This window comes from Neopelma chrysocephalum, unplaced genomic scaffold (assembly GCF_003984885.1).
Source record: "Neopelma chrysocephalum unplaced genomic scaffold, ASM398488v2 Primary Assembly neopelma1_102, whole genome shotgun sequence".
Taxonomy (NCBI): Eukaryota; Metazoa; Chordata; class Aves; order Passeriformes; family Pipridae; genus Neopelma; species Neopelma chrysocephalum.
The window spans coordinates 4,287,265-4,307,784 of record NW_020897765.1 but is presented as its reverse complement, the minus strand read 5'-3'; the positions used below and the strand labels follow the sequence as shown (position 1 = coordinate 4,307,784).

Sequence of the window (20,520 nt, the reverse complement as noted above, 5' to 3'; positions counted from 1 at the left end):
TGAAGATCACCAAATCCTGCTGTTAAACTAACACTGCCAAATCTATCTCATATATCCCATTTTCCCTGTGCCTTCAAGGACAATCAAAAAGAGGATATCTGCAGACCAATGTGGATAGATGGGAAAAGACTCTACTGGAACAACAAATTTAGTATTTGTGAACATTTCTCCAAAATCATCATCATAAATATCCTCCACAACAAAATTCCCAGGTCTGCAGTATGGACTTCCCTAAGCACAGCACTCCTCACTGAGGAAGCCAAAAATCCTTCACAGGGTCCACGTGGACAAACTAAATGGTCATTGTGCATGAGAAAGAATTCATACCACTGATCAGTTTAGGTCCAAAACACTTGGTTACCAGCAGAAGTGCAACCAGTTCCCTTAAAGCACCCTTTCCATATCCATGTAAACAGCCTGAAACTCCAGGAGTGCTCTCACATGATCATACTAGAAATACATAACTAACTCCACTGGATATTAACAGTCTGAAGGTCAGCAGAGGTCCTGGTTTTTTATCATGGGCAATTCCTCCATGATCCAGGGTGGTAAACTACTTCCCTGTCCCACCAGGGACAGTCATTCATGAGTTCTCCCCCACCAGCACTAGCATTCCATCACTAGCCTGGGATACCAGACAACTTCTCATGTCATGAGTACCAAGACTGCTGCCTCTACTTTACATACAAAGAAAATAGCTTGTGTGCCCTGCGACTCACTTTGTTTTCCCCAGATCCATTGATCTTGCACTCCCCACTGACCTTGCCTCATTTCCATTTGTGTGTCTGCACTCAGCTTTCAGTCTCACCAGTCTCCCTGATGTACTGATTATAACTACACAACCTTGTCACTAGCTGTGAGGAGCCCAGCACTTACCAAGCACTGCCCATTTGCACAAGGGTTTTGCAGCTGACAGATATCACTGAGAGGAGAGCACCCGTTTGGCCCATATCCACTTCCAGTGTACCCAGGCGTGCAGGAACAAAATGGCATTAGTCCTTGGGAGATAAGATACAGAAGGTAATTCAGTCCTTGTTACAATAACAATACCAATGACCACAAATGTCGTTGACATTATATTTTATATAATTCTAACTTATTTGATCTTTTGACACCTTCCCTGATCAATGCCCAGTTTCATCACTAAAAGATCCCTACTGTTGTTTTGCTGTGAGTTTCTGAAAGTCCAAGGTCACCCCAATCGGAAGTAGCGGGAGTAGTCAAAGGGTATTTATGGAAAGGAGAATAGCAAAAGCAACTGTATAATTGGAAAACCACATCAAAGAGAAATGGTGAAGGTCTCCATAGTTTTAGGATAAACTCTTATCTTTGGTGGAGCCTAAATCTGCTCCTCTCAGTGTTTGTGGAAAGGCATGCTGGCTTTAGCTAACCTGCCTGTAAACTCCTCTGGGTGAGGCAAAACTGACTGTGGAGAAGAGGCTGCAATTTAGATATGTTGCTACAAAGTGGATTCACCATAACCAGACCGTCCCTGAGAGACAGAGGTCTGGTATTACTTACAGTATTTAAGAAAGCATCATACCTGGAGCTGAGGTACAAGTAGCCGAAGGATGGCACCCTCCATTATTTACTGAGCAGATATCAACCTGGGTACAACTTTGTCCATCTCCCTCATAACCTGTTCAGAAGTAAATCTCAGTCTGTAACAAACTATGTTCTTTGAGAATTGACAGCAAAACAATCAACTGGTGAGCAAAACACTAATTTATGGTGTAAAATCAGTCTTCTGCAGTTAAAAAGAAAAAGTTGAGATAGCCACTGAAGTAAACCCTGCATATTTATTGTGGTTTCTGCATTGCAGGGGTGGATTCTCATTGTAACTAAATCCTCCCATGGTTGTAGAAAAGAAGATATATTAATGTTTGCCAAATACAGTGAGGCCACAGAAACCCATGTCTCTCAGCCACCATGTGCTGCCCTCCTTACACATCTGCACCCCATCGGCCCTAATCACATCCAGGTTTCCTGCTGCATGCCAGAGCTGTCCTTGGGTCTCAAACACAACATCCAGTTCTTCCCAGGAAGTTCAGCAGGACCAACTCTGAGTGGCCAGAGTTGACGTCACCAAAACTTGCCTGAGGCCGCATTTCCAACATAGTGATACACCTTCAGCACTCACTGAGGGTCTTCACTACCTGCAGCCTATTGCCATTTAAATAGCAATCAAAAAGTCAATTAGAAAGACTTTTTCCTGCTAGTGCTTCTAGTATTTATAGCATGCATTTCAGAAAGCATTTTAAATCATAAACCACCACAAATTATGGAGACATAAGTTGCGACTTTCACTACTTGACCTGTACTGCAATGGAAATTCTGCCGCCTTAGACAGCATTCAGAGCGTGACAATAATCAAGGCCTTTTTTCACGATAGACAATACAGCTGATTTATGGCACAGAGGATGCTCTTTCAATTAATACAGACAATGAAATTACTATCATAATTATGCAATCCTTGGTTCCCTTTAATGATTTTGTAAAGTAGGTACTTCATCAAATCAAGGCTCTAACACTGAAAAGGGTTACCTACTACAAGAGAAACACATATCAGAGGATCATCTTTAGTGACGTACTCTATACAATCTTCACTAATATCTGAAGCAGTTTGAATATACTTGCACTCTGCATTCTGTATTACAGCATTGTATTGTGTATGTGACACTTTCTTTAAAACCAATTTTCAGCTTCTTAAATCTACCACAAAACAGAATCAAGTGTGTTCAATCATCATCTTTTAAGCCCTTCCATATTATTATCAACAAGAAATCCATTTTACCTGGCGGACAGAGCCCACAGTGGAAGGATCCAATTGTGTTGATACATTGAACCATCGGTGCTGTTGAGCAGCCTCCATTACTACTTGCACATTCATCAACGTCTTGGCAACTGTAGCCATTTCCTTGCCAGCCTAAAAAGCAGCACAGAAAGGACATTAGAATAGAAAATGACTGACCTTTTCGTTTTTTTCTTTGCCCAAATCTTTTCATAGAGCACAAAAATACAGCTTCTGAATTTCACCTCATTAACCCAAGAGAAGACCTGTCCCTCTCATAACTGATTAAAATTAATACCAGTCTGCAAATTAGGTTACAAACACAACGGGGTGGAGTTGTGTGTGCAAGAATGTTTTATTTTAACTGTATTCTGGTTATTTCAGAATCAAGCACGCTTTTATCTGAAGAGGAGGCAGTTGTGGTCTAGCGCACATATGTACAATTTGCAGCAAAGCTTTACTGTAACTCCAGTTAACTACTTCAAAACCTCCCATAGACACTACCTGCCCATCTCCAGAAGAGGAATAGTAGGTTATATGGTTTGAGGGGACAATCAGACTTTTATATTGCCTTAGGGCAGTAAGTATATGGATACTGAAAGTACTGCAGACCTATTACACAAATGGACATGAAGGTACCTGTGAGCATGAAGGTACATCAGACCTATTTAGATGCTCAATTTAGGATGGGATAAATCGTGCAACAGACTCCATTGCCTGTGTTACTCAGATAAAACATAATCTGCAGACTTTTATTCTCTAGAGTACAGACCAAAGCATTTCATGGAGTTACTTCATCTTGGTCCTGTGTCTTTGCTTATGACATATAGGCAGTAGTACCTACTGCCACCCCATCCTGCCTGAGAGCATGGAAGGACGTGATACCTGTGGGGCAGGGACCACACGAATAGGAGCCTGGAGTGTTGAGGCACTGCACAAATGGATCCTGTGAACATGGATGATCAGGGAGGCTACATTCATCTATGTCAGCACTGCAGGCAGGGCTGCCAGGAGGGGACATCCAGCCAGGGTCACACATACAGCGGTACTTGGGCTGCCACAGAAAACATCACATTGCATATTTAAGACATTTGGAATAGCCAAGAAAAAGGCAGGAGAAGTTAATTTTATAAGATTATTTTCAATCTATAGCAAGAAAGCTTTCAGAGCATTACATGGTTTGTGCATTCTGTTTTATAAGTTGTTTTGGTAGTTTTCTCAGTCTATTTCTTCCTCTGAACTTACCTATTTAGATTATGGAAGCAACTCAGGCTCATTCATTATGTTCATAAAAGAAATCTGTAATTTACCCCAAAGTTCCCAGAGAAAACGAAGAGCAATTACGAGCTGTACATAAACATAATTAAAAGTCATCAACTTGCTTTTTAACCAGGGTAAACAGATCAGTGTAAGCAACCTGAAATCATCTTGGCTGTTTATTTTTAATCAAACTATTAGTAATCTGTGCAATGCGCAGCACTGGCATTACATTGCAAATATATGTTTTCTTTTAGGAAAACAGTTTTCTCTCTAGTAAACTTTACCAATGGCCAGATTTCAGCATTTATTTAGCTTTGGTCCAATTAAAGCTAATGGGAGCTTTATTGTTGACAGTCACAGGAGCAGACACTGTTAAGCCAACACTGAACCCTTTTGAAAAGCCTTCTCCACAAAAAGTGGGCAGAAAATAAATGATGAGTTCTGAAACTTCTACAAATTAAGCAAAGAAATAATTTTACAGCATAGCACAAAAAAATATGTGCTGTGACTGGAATGGTGCATGGACATATAGGAGTATTAAGGAGCACAGGCTTGGCTGGGTAGTTTTGGAGGGCTGTTCTGAGTGGAAAGAGCCAAAACTGGCATGTTCCATCTATCCCTTTGCAGTGAACACCCTGTACCCAGCTTCTTGCCCAGATGGAATGAGCTGGCTTCCTCCAGAAGAGCACTCAAGTGTGTGCTAGCATCCACCCAGTGCAGGCGCTTGGAAAGATTGGGCCTGGAGTCAGAGACCACTTCCAGCTGACACTGAGGAGCACCAAGGATGAGCAACAGCCACCCAGTCGCTAGGCAGCCCTGGCAGCTTCCAGGCCACTGGCAATAATGTTCCACTGGTATGCCTTTTCCCAGGAAAAAAAAGATTCATGATGTTTGTCCTTCTTAATCATTTAAGTAGCAAAATATTCTAGCAACTTAGAACTCCTCAAATAATGAACATCCAGCCAGAGTCAGAATATTATATTTCAAATAAGACTGACTTATTCAAAGAATATTCCCAAGCTCCCTATGGATGTAGGAGTAGATTTAATGCTATGACAAGTATCTTTAACAAGACACAAGATATTTTTGATTCTTTCTGCTGTCCGTGGGACAACAAAGAGGTTAGGTTATGTTGTATAGTGGCATTTCTTGCTGTTTTTCAGCAGCCGTGTGCGTTACACAGTTTTGTGGTGATCAGCATTATTTGTTGCTTTTCCATGCTATGCTGTATAACAAGATTTACACACTGTTCCGTACCCTGTTGTGCTGATCCCTTTCTTCATCTATGCAGAGGCCATGCTCACAGAGAACCTCAGATCCTTCCTGGCAGTCATCAAACTTCAAGGTGCAGTGAGGCCCATAGGTTTCTGGAGTACAGGAGCAGCTAGTGGTGAAAGTGGACAGAAAAATCAAAATTTTGTTTTCCTACAGCTGTTAAAGATTGTATATTGCCATAATAAGAGATCATCCGCTACTATATGGGATGTTCCTTACAAAATACATCTATTTAGCTATATTGACAATCCCATTAATAATCAAGCACAGAGGCAAGGCTCCTGTTCAGCAGCGACTCAAGAGTCATGTGGGACTTGTGTATATCCATGACTGCCCGGCCCTGTGGGAGAATCTGCAGCCTTTTGTTGCATTCATAAGCACAAATCCAGGAAAAAAAGATATGTCTAACATTAGACTTGAACAGAATATGAGCCTGGAAAACTGTACTTCAGTCAAAGAGCACCTAAACTGTCCATTGCAGTTTATGACCCTTGTATGATGCCAAGTGCATAAAATCCTACCTCCAGCAATATGCAGAAATGCCATGTCTGGCCTGTCCCAGAGAGCAGGGAACCTTCACACCCACACCATAACAAGGGGCGGCTGCTGTCCCAGCAGCAGCCAAGCTTTTAGGTAAGTGTGGTGTGCAAGAGGTGGAATTTGGGGGTGATGGGATGGGAAAAACAAAGTAGCAGGTTGAAGAAAGGCTTTCTATTGGGAGAATCTGGTTTGAAAGCTGCCAGATGCATCACATTTTTATTTATAGGGCAGACCTGAGTTACAGCATTGTACATATGTGGTGGAACTGAAATTGGGAACTTCTAAGCCATTGGGTGACATTTCCCTTTTCTCTGGCTCTTTTTTTCCGCATAGACCAAATCTGAGGCTCTGAAATACAACTGAAAGGGATCTAAACCTACAGAAAACCTATTAAATCACTGGCTTCTTATTAAAATGAGAGTGAAACTCTCATTTGGATTCAAGTCATATGCTGCAAGGTCTGCACCTCACAGAGACATATGGCAAGTACACACCCTTCTTTGATTGCTTTTAAGTTGTCTAACGAAAAATCCTCTATAAAAGCATTTTTCTGCAGAATTTGATTAAGGGTATTCCGTGAATCTGATCTGGACCTTGGAGCAATTTATATACAATAAGCTACTGCTGCCTGCCACCGTGTCACATGCTCAGTTGAAACTGCAGTTTGATAAGCCAGTTGCAGGTAACTAAAACTGCACCCAGGACAAGTAACCCACATGAACTCAGGTTTCAAAAACCCACAACAGCTTAATGCTTAACTGCAGTACTGCAAGACACCATGTTCATTATTGTAAGAGACGGCAGACAGACCCACACCATCTCATCAGTGCAGCAGCTCAGCCTGGGCAAGCACAGAGGCAACAGGTCAGGGAACTAAGTGACTTTTGTATGTTCAAAGTACATTCAGAGCCTCACGTTCAACTCCAAAGGACACAGTAAGGCAACCTGACCATCTCCAAAGGAGGAGGACAATGGCACTGTCTCCTGCCTAGTCCAGCAAAGATTAATCTGCTGCCCATCTGAAGTTTGTCAGAGAACAGATTCAAGAAGTAGGTCACACTGCAAGGAACTGCAGCCAAATTGTGATGTACTGCTGCTCAGCACTGCCCTGCTTCTGTCACATGGCTGATGGCATGTTGTGATGAGGCCCCTGTTATTTTGGTTGTGACACAGATGTCCGATAGACTTGGGGACTCTCACAGCCTTCCATCCAACTGATGCAATGTCCCCTTAAGAGGGGACTGAGGAGGGGGTTTCCTGGATACCTGCTCTTTTTGATCACACTTCAGTGCCATCCTGAATTACAAGAAAAGCATGGGGGTAAAGAATCTGAATAGGGAGTGAAGACTGCATTATGTTCCATTTCATGCTACCTAATCCAGTACCGCCCATCACCTGCTGTTATCTCTGGGGGTTGTGGAAAGTCAATTATTACCCTCTTCTTTGCCTGCTGTCCATGCTTGTGTATTTAACTACACCAGAGCAGGAGTGGGGTGACCTGGGCTGCTGGGTCCCAGAAAGCTTAACAGCAATGTCCTCACAGTTGTTGGAAAGTGATATGTTACACTCTACATAGGGATAGATTTAGCATCTGGGGAGCACTAAGAAATGAGTAAGACAATATGTGAAGGGAGACTGAATACAGTACAATGGACTTGGGGAAAGGACTATATAAAAATCCTGAGCAGACTCTGTGTTAATGCTGAAGCGTGAGGACCACTGCAGGAGTACTTCCCTGGTGTGAGGTCTCTCCAAGAACTGATAAAGCACTATAAGCTGGTGTTATGCCAAGCAAATATTTGTGGGGGCTAAGATTTTCATGCTGAAGCAGAAGTCAAAATGCTGCACAGAAAGCTGTGGCATGTTCTCCAGGCTGCTTGTTCCCATTGCACAGGGATAGCTTTGTATTATATCTGAAAGTTATTTATTTACCAGATTATTTGACATTTTGGAAAATAAGACAGAACGTTCAGGCTGGCTTGCCCTGTAAGCAATCGCGTGTTTCCTAAGGAGCTGGGCACAGCCAGAGAAGGATATGCTCCAAGGGCCTCATGTCTATGGGGCCTGGCACACAGGCAGGCTAGGCACTCTCTTGGCCAGTCGGCTGCAGAAGGCATTTCTCCTTCCTTTATGCCTGGTAGGACTGTGCATTCCTTGCTCTGCTGCTGTCTCAGCAGTGCCTGTATTTCTGGAGGGGACGAAGGCATTTCACAGAACTGTTTCTGATATCACAGAATATTCTGAGTTAGAAGGGACCCACAAGGATCACCACATCCAACCCATAAGGGAATGGCCCATATGGGGATTTAACCCACGACCTTGGTGTTATTAGCACCATGGTCTAACCGAGTGCGCTGGGAATGCCAGTGATCAAGGCTGCCCATATATTCAGGAGATTTCCAACAATTCAAAGCCTTTGCTGGGCCAAAGCTGTTCACCTCTTTCATCTCCTCAGTCCCTTTGATCTCAAGAGCTGGTGATAACAAAGGGATGGTAACATGGTTATGGTAGGTGGGCATGTTGGCGAGTGTTTGTTACAGACCAGCATGTTGCATCTCACCACCCCAGCTACATCCCATGGTACAGTGAATTTCCATTAAAGCATCTGCACCTACAGCAAGGAGGGTGGGCCACTGGAGCCAGTGTTCAATTTGCAGCCTTCTCCCCTGGCACAGCTGTGTGATGGATCTGGTTCCTGATGGATTTTTTGTGTCAAAGCAAGCAATGGCTTTGGAGGGGCTTTTGTGTCTGCAGTGGGCTCTGTGTACAGTGTATTAAGGATTTTATATTTTCTCAGACTGCAAGGAATTATAGTGCATAGATACTAAAAGATTTACTTCTAGAACTTGTGCTGCAGGTGTGATATGGGGTACAAAAATAACAGTATTCTACACAGGATATTTGTGTCTACTTTTGAGAAGTTACCTGTAGCTGCCTGGTGTGTTCACACAAGTGGCTCCATTCTGGCAGCCTAATGCAGTTCCAGCAAAAATCTGGCATTCATCAACATCTACTGAGCACAGGGGACCCTAAGATGAAATGGAAAACCAGTTTATTTTCCAAATAACTGAGAAATGAAGCAAACCATGGAGCCAATGTTTAAAATAGTTTTCAAAGACATACAAACCATGGGTTGTTATCAGCACAGCTTCCCTTATGAAACATAGTAACAAAACTCTATTTTTCAGCTGTGTTTCTGTGACCCTTGTTATCAGTCAGATGGGGATAAAATGTTTCAGATGTAGAAAGCATATGAACAGCACATTATTGTCATCCCCCCTACTTTCCAACTAGCAGAAGGCTCAGAAAACTTTCCTTCAAACTGTTTCTATGAGAAGAGCACATCAATTTTGACCCAAACCTTGCTAGGATAACTTTCAAGTTGAAAGTCTGAGAAGAAGATATAACTTTTCCATCTCTAGAGCATTTAACAGCACCATTAAAGCATTTGCCAGTAAAGTCTCTGGATATAAAAAACTCAGAATGTCATTGATTACTTATATCCCCATTTGTCTTACTTGTTTGAGATTGAATAAATATCCATCCCTTCCCCCATTCTCTCCCTATCCTTGTGTAAGGTCAACAGCAAGGCACACAGTTCAGTTCACTGCTCAGCAAAAAACAGAGACTAATTCTCTGCTGTGGGAACTGCCAAGAATCACTGACTTCACAGGCCATCGCCTGCATACAACAGTTCAAACACACACAAACACACACTCCGTAGTCAAGACTCACCTGCCAGTTGCTGGGACAGAGGCAAAAGAAACCATCCAGTGAGTTTACACAGGTCCCTGAGTTCTCACATGGGTTACTACTGCAGGCTCTCTTCTGGATAGTCTGAAACCCAGGAAAAGAGCAGTAAATGAGGTTTCTGCTTAGCTGGTGTTCCATTAACATTTATTTTCAAGAAAAACCTCTCTTTTTTTTTCATTCTTTCTTGGATCCCTCCTACCACTTTTTTCAGGAAGGTTGATTTGTAAAGGTTTTGAGCTGTTTCAGTTATCCCTGTACAAAATAATGACACTATGTCTGGTCATACACAGAATGGCAAGCACTAGAATGAGAAAAGCCCTGTAAAATTAAATATTAACAGAGATTGTTCTTCATCAGCAGCCTGGGGGTCTAGATGGAAGGTTATCTTGTCTTTTTGATTCCATGGGCAACTCATCTGACAACTACTTTTATTGGCACCTGTAGGTGTGGCTTGTCACCAGCTCACTGGAGAAACAGACAACAGTTGCAAATTAGCTAGTTCCAGTATAATAAAAATCCAGTTTGAATTTTCTGGTCTTTGTCTTGACAGACCAGTGAAGGAAAAGCTTACTTCTCTTTGGTAGCTAGTTGTTGTTCTTGAGTACACAAGAAGTGCAGGCTCCTACACAGTTTGTATTTTGTAAGAAGGTATTTCACCTCCTCCACAAATCTTGGCTTTTTTTCTTTGCCTCCTGTTAGCAAAAAAAGTTTTCCTGAGGAATGCACGAGATTAAATAAATCATTCAGCTATTTAATCATTGTAACCTCATTTTATTTACTCAGGGCTGGGATTTTCTTTTCTGATCTCTAGTTTGTTTCTCATTTACTTACCTGCTCTAAGCTTTGAAGTTGGTTATCAAGATTCATGATCTGCAAAAGAAATGCAAATTACATTGTGCTTGGTATGACAGTGACCACAGAGGTACATGTTGGAGGCTGGTAGGCTAAGAAAATATTTTCCTTTGAGAAAAGAGAATATTTGCTTTGTGAAACCAGGTGACAGTCAGCTTCAAATCAGGCCCCATTCACTGGGATTTTGGTAGTTTAGGCTGTTCAGGAAATGACAGCGTAAATATGTCCCAGCTTGGATCCAAAAGGCAAGACTCAGTCTTGCAAAGATGTATTCAGGTGCTCAACACTGAGGATGTGAATATTCCTGTGGGACTGTTCGGGTCCTCACATGTATGTGAAGGATGGAGGTCTGGGACAGTACAACGAAAGCCAGGAAGAAGATCACCATATCCCAGTGGGTTGTAGACACAAACAGCAAACTGACACTGAATCAGGGAATATCGTAGATATGTATTATCACAATTTTCCTGAGGGAAGGTCTCTTAGGCTACAAAATATTTTCCTATAAGGAACTTGTGGAAACACTGTAACAAGAGAAACTTAAATCAGACAATGGTTTCAAAATCTTCTGTTGGAGAAAAATTTTAAGGAGCAGGGAAAAGACTAAACTACCGCAAAGGTCTTTTTTTTTTCCACTGCAAACCCCTATAGTCCATTTCACCTATGGAACGGAATGCCTGTGTAACAACTGTAAAAACATATATGGGTCACTTCCAGAATTTAGTAGGATTACACTTCCATAAATATTAGAGGATATAGTCTATAGACATGTTGACAATGAACAAAAGAATCACAGTAACTGGAAATTAGGGGGTGATTTACAGAAATATTTCCATCGTCTCCAGATTTTCTGAGTAAGTATCTCAAAATAAAACACAGACTCCAAGCTGATGTTACGTATGGACTCTGCTCCAGTTCCCTGAATTGAAGTCTAGAAGTACTAAAATAAATCAGGTTGTTTAATGCTAGTGTGAGGAACAGAAAACTGGGAATGTTGGAGGAGGATAACACGAAGATATGGCTCACCTTGGAGGTCAGCAGGGCAACCTGCTGGGACATGTTCTGAGAGGCACCACTGGCTTTTTTAAGTTCTTGAATCTCTGTGTGACTCTCTCTCACCTAAAATTAAACAACAGAGATAATGTGAAACAAACTTTGCTTTTTCAAAAGCTTAGGAAAGTTTTGTCCTTGCGTAACTTTACTATTATAAAGTCCACTTAAATACAGAGAGCTCTGCTACATACACAATTTAATCTTTTAATTATCTTCTGTAACGACATGATTACTTCATAAGTCTGCAATAGCTTACTTTCATATTAGACTACTGATATAGATAACATAAAATACAATCATACAAAACACATCAAACACTTGCAAAGAATTTAACTATTAATGTGCAAACCTGAAAATTAAAATATATTAAGGAAAAGTAACTATATCACCTGATTACAAAGTTCTGCAAGGTCTTCTTCATTAATTTTTATTTTCCCCAGTGGTCCAGTTCTAAATTCAATATTTTTGCTGGAGCCAGCATGGAACACCAAATTGCCCTGCTCTGAGGACAAACGAGGCCTGTTGTATTATGGGGGGAAAAAAAAGTAAGAGATCATTTAGTTACACGTATCTGCCACAGAGTATGTAAAAAGGAGCTGCAGTAAAGCCATTCTGTTCCCATTACCAGCACTTAGAGGGGACCATATGAACAAATGAATTTGCAAGCAATGGTACTTACTGCTCATCATAAGCGGTTCGTTTCTGCCTCTTTTTTTCATGGTGGTTTAATTCACAGCTCAATCCAGTAAGTAATAATAACACAACTAAAAGCACAGGAGCAGGAGCAGCCCAAAGCATTGCTCTCCTCCAGCTGTCCTGCGTTTGAAGTGAAACCTTTAGTGCTGGATTGTGCTGTTGTGAGCCCAGGTGCCCTTTGCTCTCCTGGTTCACAAGGTGCCCATTCTGCTGCCTTGTCTTGCAAGGGTGAACTTTATCTCAGATATTTTAATTAAAGATTGACAGCATGCAAATCCTCGAGACACTAAATGCATTTTTTTTCATTTTGTCTTTTGGTTTCAGGAGCTTTGAGAGATCATTGATTGAATTCTGCTTGTATTTTACCAGTTTGTCTTTGACCTTTGTACAGCTGAGCACCCCAGTGTCTCCAAGCACCTCGTAATCTGCAGCTGGTTACTGCAGAAATGGCTCACTCACATACTGCACCACATGGATGAAGGAAAGATTATTTGGCAGCACTAAAGGACTTAAATTGTTACAAAAAAGGAAAAAAACCCAACCCCACATATAAAACCCACAGTGGCTGGCAAGGAATATTTGTATTGGAAGAGAAGCTTCCAGACAGTAATTTATTGGTCAGATGACACAAGTTAAGCAGTACCAAACAGCGTCCCATGGATTGCAACAGCAAAATACAATTTTAACCAAATATGGCTGCTCTGACTCAAGGGTGACTCAGTCCCCAGATGCTGAGGCCCAGGCTGTTGCTGCTGAAAGCCCTGACAGAGTCCATGTCCCACCTCCCCTTTGCTTTTGCCAGAGTCTTCATATTCCCCTTGCTCAAGACTTTGCTGTGCTTTCTTCTTCCTGCTTAGGGGAGCTCTGTGCATGTTTTCCTTCCTCACGCTGGGAGCTTCCTGAACCTCCAGGCCCAGCACCATTCTTTTTGATTTTCCTTTTTGCTTAGTAGATAACTTATTCAAGTTGCTCACATTTCAAAACTCTGCTGAGAAGAAAAGAGAAGCAACACTTTTAGCTGCTTGTGCTCAAAGATAAGAGTAGCCACCATTCACTGATACTTTAAGCCCCAGACCTTCCTGGAGGCCATGGAGCTCCTGCACTTCCTAACCCTGCCTAGCCTTTTTTTCTGCTCCAGTTTGCACTTGTCACCTACAGAGGGACCTGTCCTGGAACCGAGGAATTGAATGAACTCTACACCTTTCACAGATGAAAGCATTAAAAGGTCAAAGCAATCTGTGAAAAAATTGGATGTGGTGACAAAAAATATTAATGTCACCTCAAAAAGAGACAGATGTGGACTGTAAACATGAACTGAAGTCGGGACACCTAATGTGGTGCTGCCACAGATAATAACTTAATCTTTGCTGTGAATAACCGTAATGCCTGAGATTTTATCAGCTGTATCACACCACCTCCACTATTTCCTGTTGTTTGCATAAAAACCAGATTTTTATTACATTTTATTATCTGTGTTTGCAGAAACTTACCTTGGAATTCAGAACAGCATCATCCTGCTGACCACTTTTCTTGTACTCAGACAGGTAACCCAACAGTGACCGCTACTGCCTGGGGATCTGACGGGCAGAGGTAAAGTTCCTCCTGAACCCATGGGAGACAGCCTGTCCCATGTACCTACTGGTGTGCCAGCAGCTCAGCTCTCTGGATGTTCACTTGTAGCAGCCTGCAGCCTCCAGGAGACTATCACCCATTCCTGCCAGAACAGAGGAAAAGAAGTAGAAATTTTCATGTTTTATCCTTTATCATCATAGGGGATAGTGTTTCCATAAAAATACAGAATTGTATCCTCAGTTGTTGGAGATATCACTGCTCCATTCGATCCAAGTGAGCTACAATATTTTACACCAACTGAGAATCCATCCCTCCACTTTTTTTCTGTTTACTATTATGCTTTTTGCTCTGAAACCTCTGTTCAGGAATAGGACAGCATAGATGAATTATCAATGTTTCTGTCTAGTCGACTAGACACCTTTTGCCTCTGGGTATCCTGTACTGTCCATTAAACTAGTGCTCATTAACATTCTTCCTGTCAGTTCCAAAGTCTGTCTAGTGGGGTTTTTTGCTCTTTTTGTTTTGATTTGCTTTTTGTTTTAACAGTTTATTGAGTTTGTATAACTGTCAGTTGGGTGTAAGCTTGAATAAACTATGGGCCAACTACACCCACACTCCTTACCAGGCTGGTCGAGTGTATGCATACTCCAGGAACTTACTTCCACAAAGTCCATTGTGTGCTGACAGTTTCCATCCTGGCTTTCGGCTGTGGACCACAAAATCCTTCCTTTTCTCTATTCATTTATTTTACATACTGAGTATGCATTGACTCTCTCTGCTGCCTGTCAACCTTTAATTCAGGCTTCCCTTTCCAACTAATTAGCTCCAATATACCAATAACCAATGAGCAATAAACCATGAAGGATGAGGAGAAGGTTGCTAATGCAAGGAACAAGAAGAAATTCACCTTCTCTTCCTGCAGGCTTTATAGCTTAGAAAATGGTTGGCCTGAAGACCAGCTGACTTCGACTATGCACTGATTATGGCATGGAAAGAGAGCACTGGACATTCACCCAAACTTTGCGTGACACGTTATTTTCCATTTCATTACACCTTCCAGATTTTAGTTAATTTACTCTTTATTCCTAGTGAATGCACCTTAGGCTGGCCAAATTGAGAAATCTAAAAACCCTCTTAAGGAGAAAAATAGGTCCACACCTTCTAATTTTACTTTAATACGTTGGATTGAGACATCATTTTTGGAGGAACAGAATGGAAAAGCTGCAAATGTCTGGCACAAGAATAGGGGCTGTTCTTTCTAACAAGAACTGGCATGAACCCTTCCTCCTGGGACAGGTTGTTTAGTACCTCTCTAACATGATGGCTCAGGAAACAGCTCTATAGAATATAGACTGTGTGCAGCTTTGGCAGAGAGTAAAGGAGTGTTTGCCTCTAATTCTGGTTGAAGTTCATCCTGTACTAGCAGGGACTACAATTTACCACCTTCTTGAGTAGCTGTATGAAATGAAATGGTGGTATCCCTCTACTTCTCCAGCAGTATGTGCCTGCAATGCAAAGACACTGGGGTAGAAGAAAAGAGTTAACTCAGATTATGGCCAAAAATTCAATATGCGCTAATTACTTCTAGGAAGTCAACTCAGACGCACAGACATGACATGAGTCTGTGACAATGCCACCTTTATAAATGGAAGAAGAGAAGCAATTGGTGCGAATCCAAAACTGGCTAATTTTTTAATGGAAAGCTAACAAATAATCTTTTTTTTTTTTGCATAGATGCAAAAGAAGATCCCTGCTATTCAATGTTATCACTCAAATATTTGCAAATAATTATAAATCCAGCCCCATTGCTGCTAAATCCTAAGAAGAGCACATTTACTCAAGTCTTCCCTGAGCTGAGGTCCTATCTTCCAGTATTTCCATCTTCACTTCCCTGGATTGTCTTTCATCTTTCCTCTTTCTAATAATATTCTATGCTCAAAAGCGACACATAACGTACAAAATAGCACTGTTACCTGCATGGTACAAATGTGCAATTGTTCCTTGTATATTCATGGTGTAAGCCATGCTCTGTATTAACTCAGCACTTCGTGTGTGTCCCTACAGCTCTGAGACAACCAAGCACTAAGCTGCTATCGGACCCTGTGCAGAGGATCAACAACCACAGGGTTTACATCAAACAGGGATGACTCTGAAAAATAACATTCCTCTTTCTGTCCCTTACTTATAACCACCTATCATTGCCTCCTTCCTTCTCTTCACGAGCTTCTGGAGAGTTTTATGGCCACAGCACCTTCCCCAGGGTCTGCAGCAGCTGCAAGCCTCAACTTCCCACACCCCTCCTTGAGGATTTATTTTTTCTCAGCATTCTGCCCCCTGACACCTGCTTAAGATTCTGCCCCCTCAACACAGTTAATGAAGTTCATCAGTTACCTGCTAATGAACTTAAACTAAGTGGCCAGGAAGTTGAGTTTTTCAGTGTTTAATAGCAAATGACAAAGATAAGAGTTTGATTTAGTTACCTACTTCAGCTCAAATTGATCTACTGTCCCAGTTCTCCCTGGATTCCTTTATCACGATGAAGGCAGTTTTAACACTTTTTTACTTTAACAGTTTTTACCTTCCTTAGGAGACTTGTATTTTGGTTCTGTCTTTCTGATTTTTCTTCCTACATATTTTGTTTTATTTCTACAAACCACCAACCATTTTGATGCTTCCTATTTTTCATTTCATTCTTTTTTGAAATTAGGTTCATGAAAAGTTTCCAGTCAGTTATATTGGCTTTGTTCTTTTCTATTGATTATTCCAGCCCTTTTAACACATTCCAATTGCTTTAACACTGGGGTTATTTTTAGGGACTTCCATTTGCATAGTCACCCTTCTTCACTAATAAATAACCCTAGAGCCATGAATGGACCTGGCTGCACAACCTCCCTTACATTCATTCTATTCTGTACTGTTGGCTTTTATTGAGAAGCTTAGATCTGAGCTAAGCGTGCAAAGCCATTTGCTGTGTTGATGCTTTGATTACAAGTACTGGCATTCTGTCACCACAAAAATGTAAGAAAGTAAGAATGGTCATACTTAGAAAAACATCCATCTAGGTCAGTACCCTGTTTCCAACAGTGGCCAAGAGCAGATAGGAAATGACAGGTACACAAAGGGGAAAGCACAAACACTACCTCTCCTAGGTACTCTGTTGGCCTCCAATTATTTTCAGCGCATGCACTTCTTCAGTCAGAAGCCTCCTTAGTCAGTGCTCTCAAAGGAGTTTTCTTCTATGAACTTGTCCAGTCTTTTCCTTCGCCCCATGCTTTACCTTACATGTACAAAGAATGAGCAAATATGGTCAATATACAGAAAAAATGCCAATCAGAAATAGCAATTCTGAGGAGAATCCCATTTTTAAGTGTATTATTTATAAACAGAATGGTATTAGTTTATTTTTACAAATATATACAGAGCAAACATTTGAACTAAGCAAAGCTATTTATTACTATCTACATATAAGAAAATATATCAGTACCATGAACATGCTTTGCTTCCAAATGCCAAGTGGTAATTTAAAAATATTTGAGTTACAACAGGCCAGTGCGTGGAAAAAAGCACATGACAAACCTGCTCTCAATGAAGTTGGGATTTCAGGATGTATTCCTGCATTTAAAATCAGAGAGGTTCACCACTGGAGGAACTATTAGGGACTCCTTTCGCTGCAAAGTTTTCTGAATCCTAGTGAAGGGTATCCTACCAGAGTGGCCTTCTGACATTTGATCCAACAACCCTCTCTCACTAAAAGTGGTCTGTTCCACTTGATTTAAACCCTTCCAACTCCTCTTCTTGCTTCACCAGAGCTCTTACCAAAAGATCCTTTGTCCAGCTTCCTCCCACTGTCAAAAGGACCAGGTCGAGGAAAGTCAAAGAGAACAACCCAGTTTTCTTGCCTTCACAGATGGCTGCCTAGTCCCCTAAGGCCATGTATTTCTTTTCTTCAATAGTTGTATAAATTCCCCTAAACTTGTAATCAATTAAAAATAAAAATAACACAGATCTCTTCATGCTCTTCACAATAACATTTAAAGTGACATACTATCACTACTCAGTATCTCATGAATTCCCCCTAATAAGATTGCAACACTAGAACACTCATGTTTGCACAGCAAAAGGAAAACAGCTAATGGAATTATTTTGGGCTTCATGTCTAGTTTTTTTATGCTTTCACATTATTTCTCCCTGGATATTTCTTTGACCAGTTCTACTTTATACAGTAATTATATAAGACTGCTCAGAAATGCCTAGTGCTCTTAACCAATTATTAATTTGTGTCCTCCAAATCCTTACTAATATGTTTAATATTGTTTAAACACCACAGAAAATCATACAACACTTAAGAGGCTGGAAACACATACAAGACAAAACACATAAGGAAAAGAAATATAATTCAGTATTTATACCATAAGCCAAGTGTTAAACTTTAGTATGAAGAGCAAGAACTTGGAGGAGCGATATTGAAGGGTGAGCTGAGAATTGAATCCTTGAGATGTAACAAGTATTTTCTGAATTTTCTACTTATTTTAGATATGCATGACAACCGCTACACGGAATTGTAGAGTTATCAAAGCACTGGGCCTGTTCAGATTTCTATTGAAATGTCTCTGTCAAAACCAAAATGGGCTTACCCCTGACTAAGTTTATGACATACCATAGTGTTATCACTGATCAATGTTTTCCCAGCCTGTGACACAGAGATTCCTGAAAATCCTTATACTTCTTCTATGAGGGCTAGTAAAATGTGAGATAAAAAAGTCTCTGGGCAGGAGCCTTACATTCACTGCATTGAAGGATACACCTCCATTAGAAAACTTTGAGTTCAAGTATCAAAAAATATTCAAACTCCCTGTGTTAAACAAATGGTATTTTAGTAACTTTGCTGCTAGACAGGTTTCTTCATGAGTGTGGGGAAATCCCGGATTAACTCAGATAGAAACCAGCTGATGTAGGGAAGACATTTTCTAAGGCAATTGGCAAGCTTCAAAAATGACTGCATCAACATAACACCACATAACCATATGACATCCTTTTTTTCAGTGGAACTTCTCAAGTCTGAGGGAACGCAACCACGTCATCTCACCCAGATAATGACACATGCTTCAGATGTGCACCACGAGTGAGCTACAAACCCAAAAACCAGATTCTGGAAATCTCCTTCCCTTTCCAAAGCTTTTTTCCAGATTTCACTCCTTCACCTTTCATCTGCTTTTGTAATCACTGCTGTGAAAATGCTTAAGCTGAAGTTGCAAAGTTCAGCACTGATGTAGACTGCAAAGCACTTAGGATTAGGAGACTGCTTGGAAAAGAAAGCAACACGATCATCAAGTGAGGTCAAGCAGGTACAACCCAACAGAGCCCAGTAAACCAGTTCATTAATGACAAACCAAGGGGATAAGAAGCAGTGGCTCAGTTTAGCTGCACTGGTATTACAGGGTTAGCAGGGGTAAAATACACATATATTTACAACTCTGAAATCTGTTCTTTCAAAGTATTTCCTTCAGAAACATCTTGGATTAGCAAACAAATTTCAGTCTTCACAATCACACTGAACTAAAATTCACTGTCAACTTATAACAGGCTGTACTACTGTATCAGTTTTAGATGCAGCAAGATTCAACTTATACTTTAATACTGCTTGCTTACGAGTGGCATATAAATCATTAAAATACGTTGTACATTTTAAAGATTTGAAAATTAATTGTTAATAGTAATATTTTGCCAAATATTATTATAGCGAGGCAAAATTAACAGCTTGTTTACATGGTTTATATGAAAGAAATTCCAATTTATACATAAAATTGATATCCTTTGTTTTCTTTCCAATGTTTGGATCATGCTAGAAAACAACAGATCTTTGCATTACCACATTTCTCCCAAGAACAAGACCATATGGCCACTAGTTATGGATCTGGCTGATAAATCTACCCAATAACCACTGTGTGAACAGATCCCTGTGGTTCACTGTCAGAACCACACCTGCTCTTAGCAGTTTAGGAGCCAGCACAGACAAACATCAGCCTAGTACAGTACTACATGTGACCAGGAAAAGACAGAGGCCAATCTCACCCTTCTCTAAAGCCTAGTCCAGAGTTCCATTTCTCTTTTGCAGCTGGAACAGTCCAAGACTGACGAAGAAATACACAGGAGTCAACATAAGATAAAGTATGACAAAAAATACCAACACAAACTCATTTTGGTTTTCAGGACTATAGCAGATGAGAGTAGCTGCAGCATCTCTACAGCAGCTCTATTCTGTATGGCCTTCAGTTTCTCCTACATTACCAAGCCCAGATGCAACGCACCATGACTCTTCCAATGTCATCCCATGGGCCAGAGGGGAGAGAGGGGAAGAAAAATCATTCTTTTTCAGGATTGGGAACTTTTAGTGCTTTGGTGCACAGGAATGACAGTCAATTCACAAAATTCTTCTGGTTTGTGGCACATCAGCTCCCCGAAGGATGCTTACTAGGTATCATTTCACCTTTTTCTCCCTCAAGCTTTCTTTGGTCTACATTCCAATATCATATTATCTGTAAGGGAAAATAACAACCGGAAAAGACATGCCTCTTTAGAGGGCTTTCAGTTTTCCCATCATTTTCTCTATTACTTCAGAGACATTAAACTCACGAGACTTGATTAAAAAACTATTCAGTCCAGCCTGTGAGGTGGTGTAAAATGGTGGCACTCTGGATAGCCATATGCAGCAGTGTCATCTCAACAGA

At 41.0% G+C, this 20,520-nt stretch overlaps 1 protein-coding gene across 2 annotated transcripts in view; it reads right to left on the bottom strand.

Annotated features, from left to right (window-relative positions):
• The window catches only part of CUBN (cubilin), a 146,249-nt gene extending 133,837 nt beyond the window's left edge, over positions 1–12,412 (bottom strand). Inside the window, exons 1-11 of one of the 2 annotated variants that reach the window (XM_027695563.1) lie at positions 12,204–12,412; positions 11,914–12,043; positions 11,498–11,590; positions 10,451–10,489; positions 9,602–9,703; positions 8,792–8,895; positions 5,309–5,435; positions 3,677–3,845; positions 2,795–2,926; positions 1,544–1,639; positions 877–998 (exon numbers count right to left, since the gene is read on the bottom strand). In XM_027695563.1, coding sequence (XP_027551364.1) covers positions 877–998; positions 1,544–1,639; positions 2,795–2,926; positions 3,677–3,845; positions 5,309–5,435; positions 8,792–8,895; positions 9,602–9,703; positions 10,451–10,489; positions 11,498–11,590; positions 11,914–12,043; positions 12,204–12,322 — 1,233 coding nt within the window. In that variant the 5' untranslated portion in view covers positions 12,323–12,412. The remainder of the gene's footprint in view (positions 1–876; positions 999–1,543; positions 1,640–2,794; positions 2,927–3,676; positions 3,846–5,308; positions 5,436–8,791; positions 8,896–9,601; positions 9,704–10,450; positions 10,490–11,497; positions 11,591–11,913; positions 12,044–12,203) is intronic. The other variant, XM_027695562.1, reaches the window with a different exon arrangement.
• Between the last annotated feature and the right edge of the window lie 8,108 nt (positions 12,413–20,520).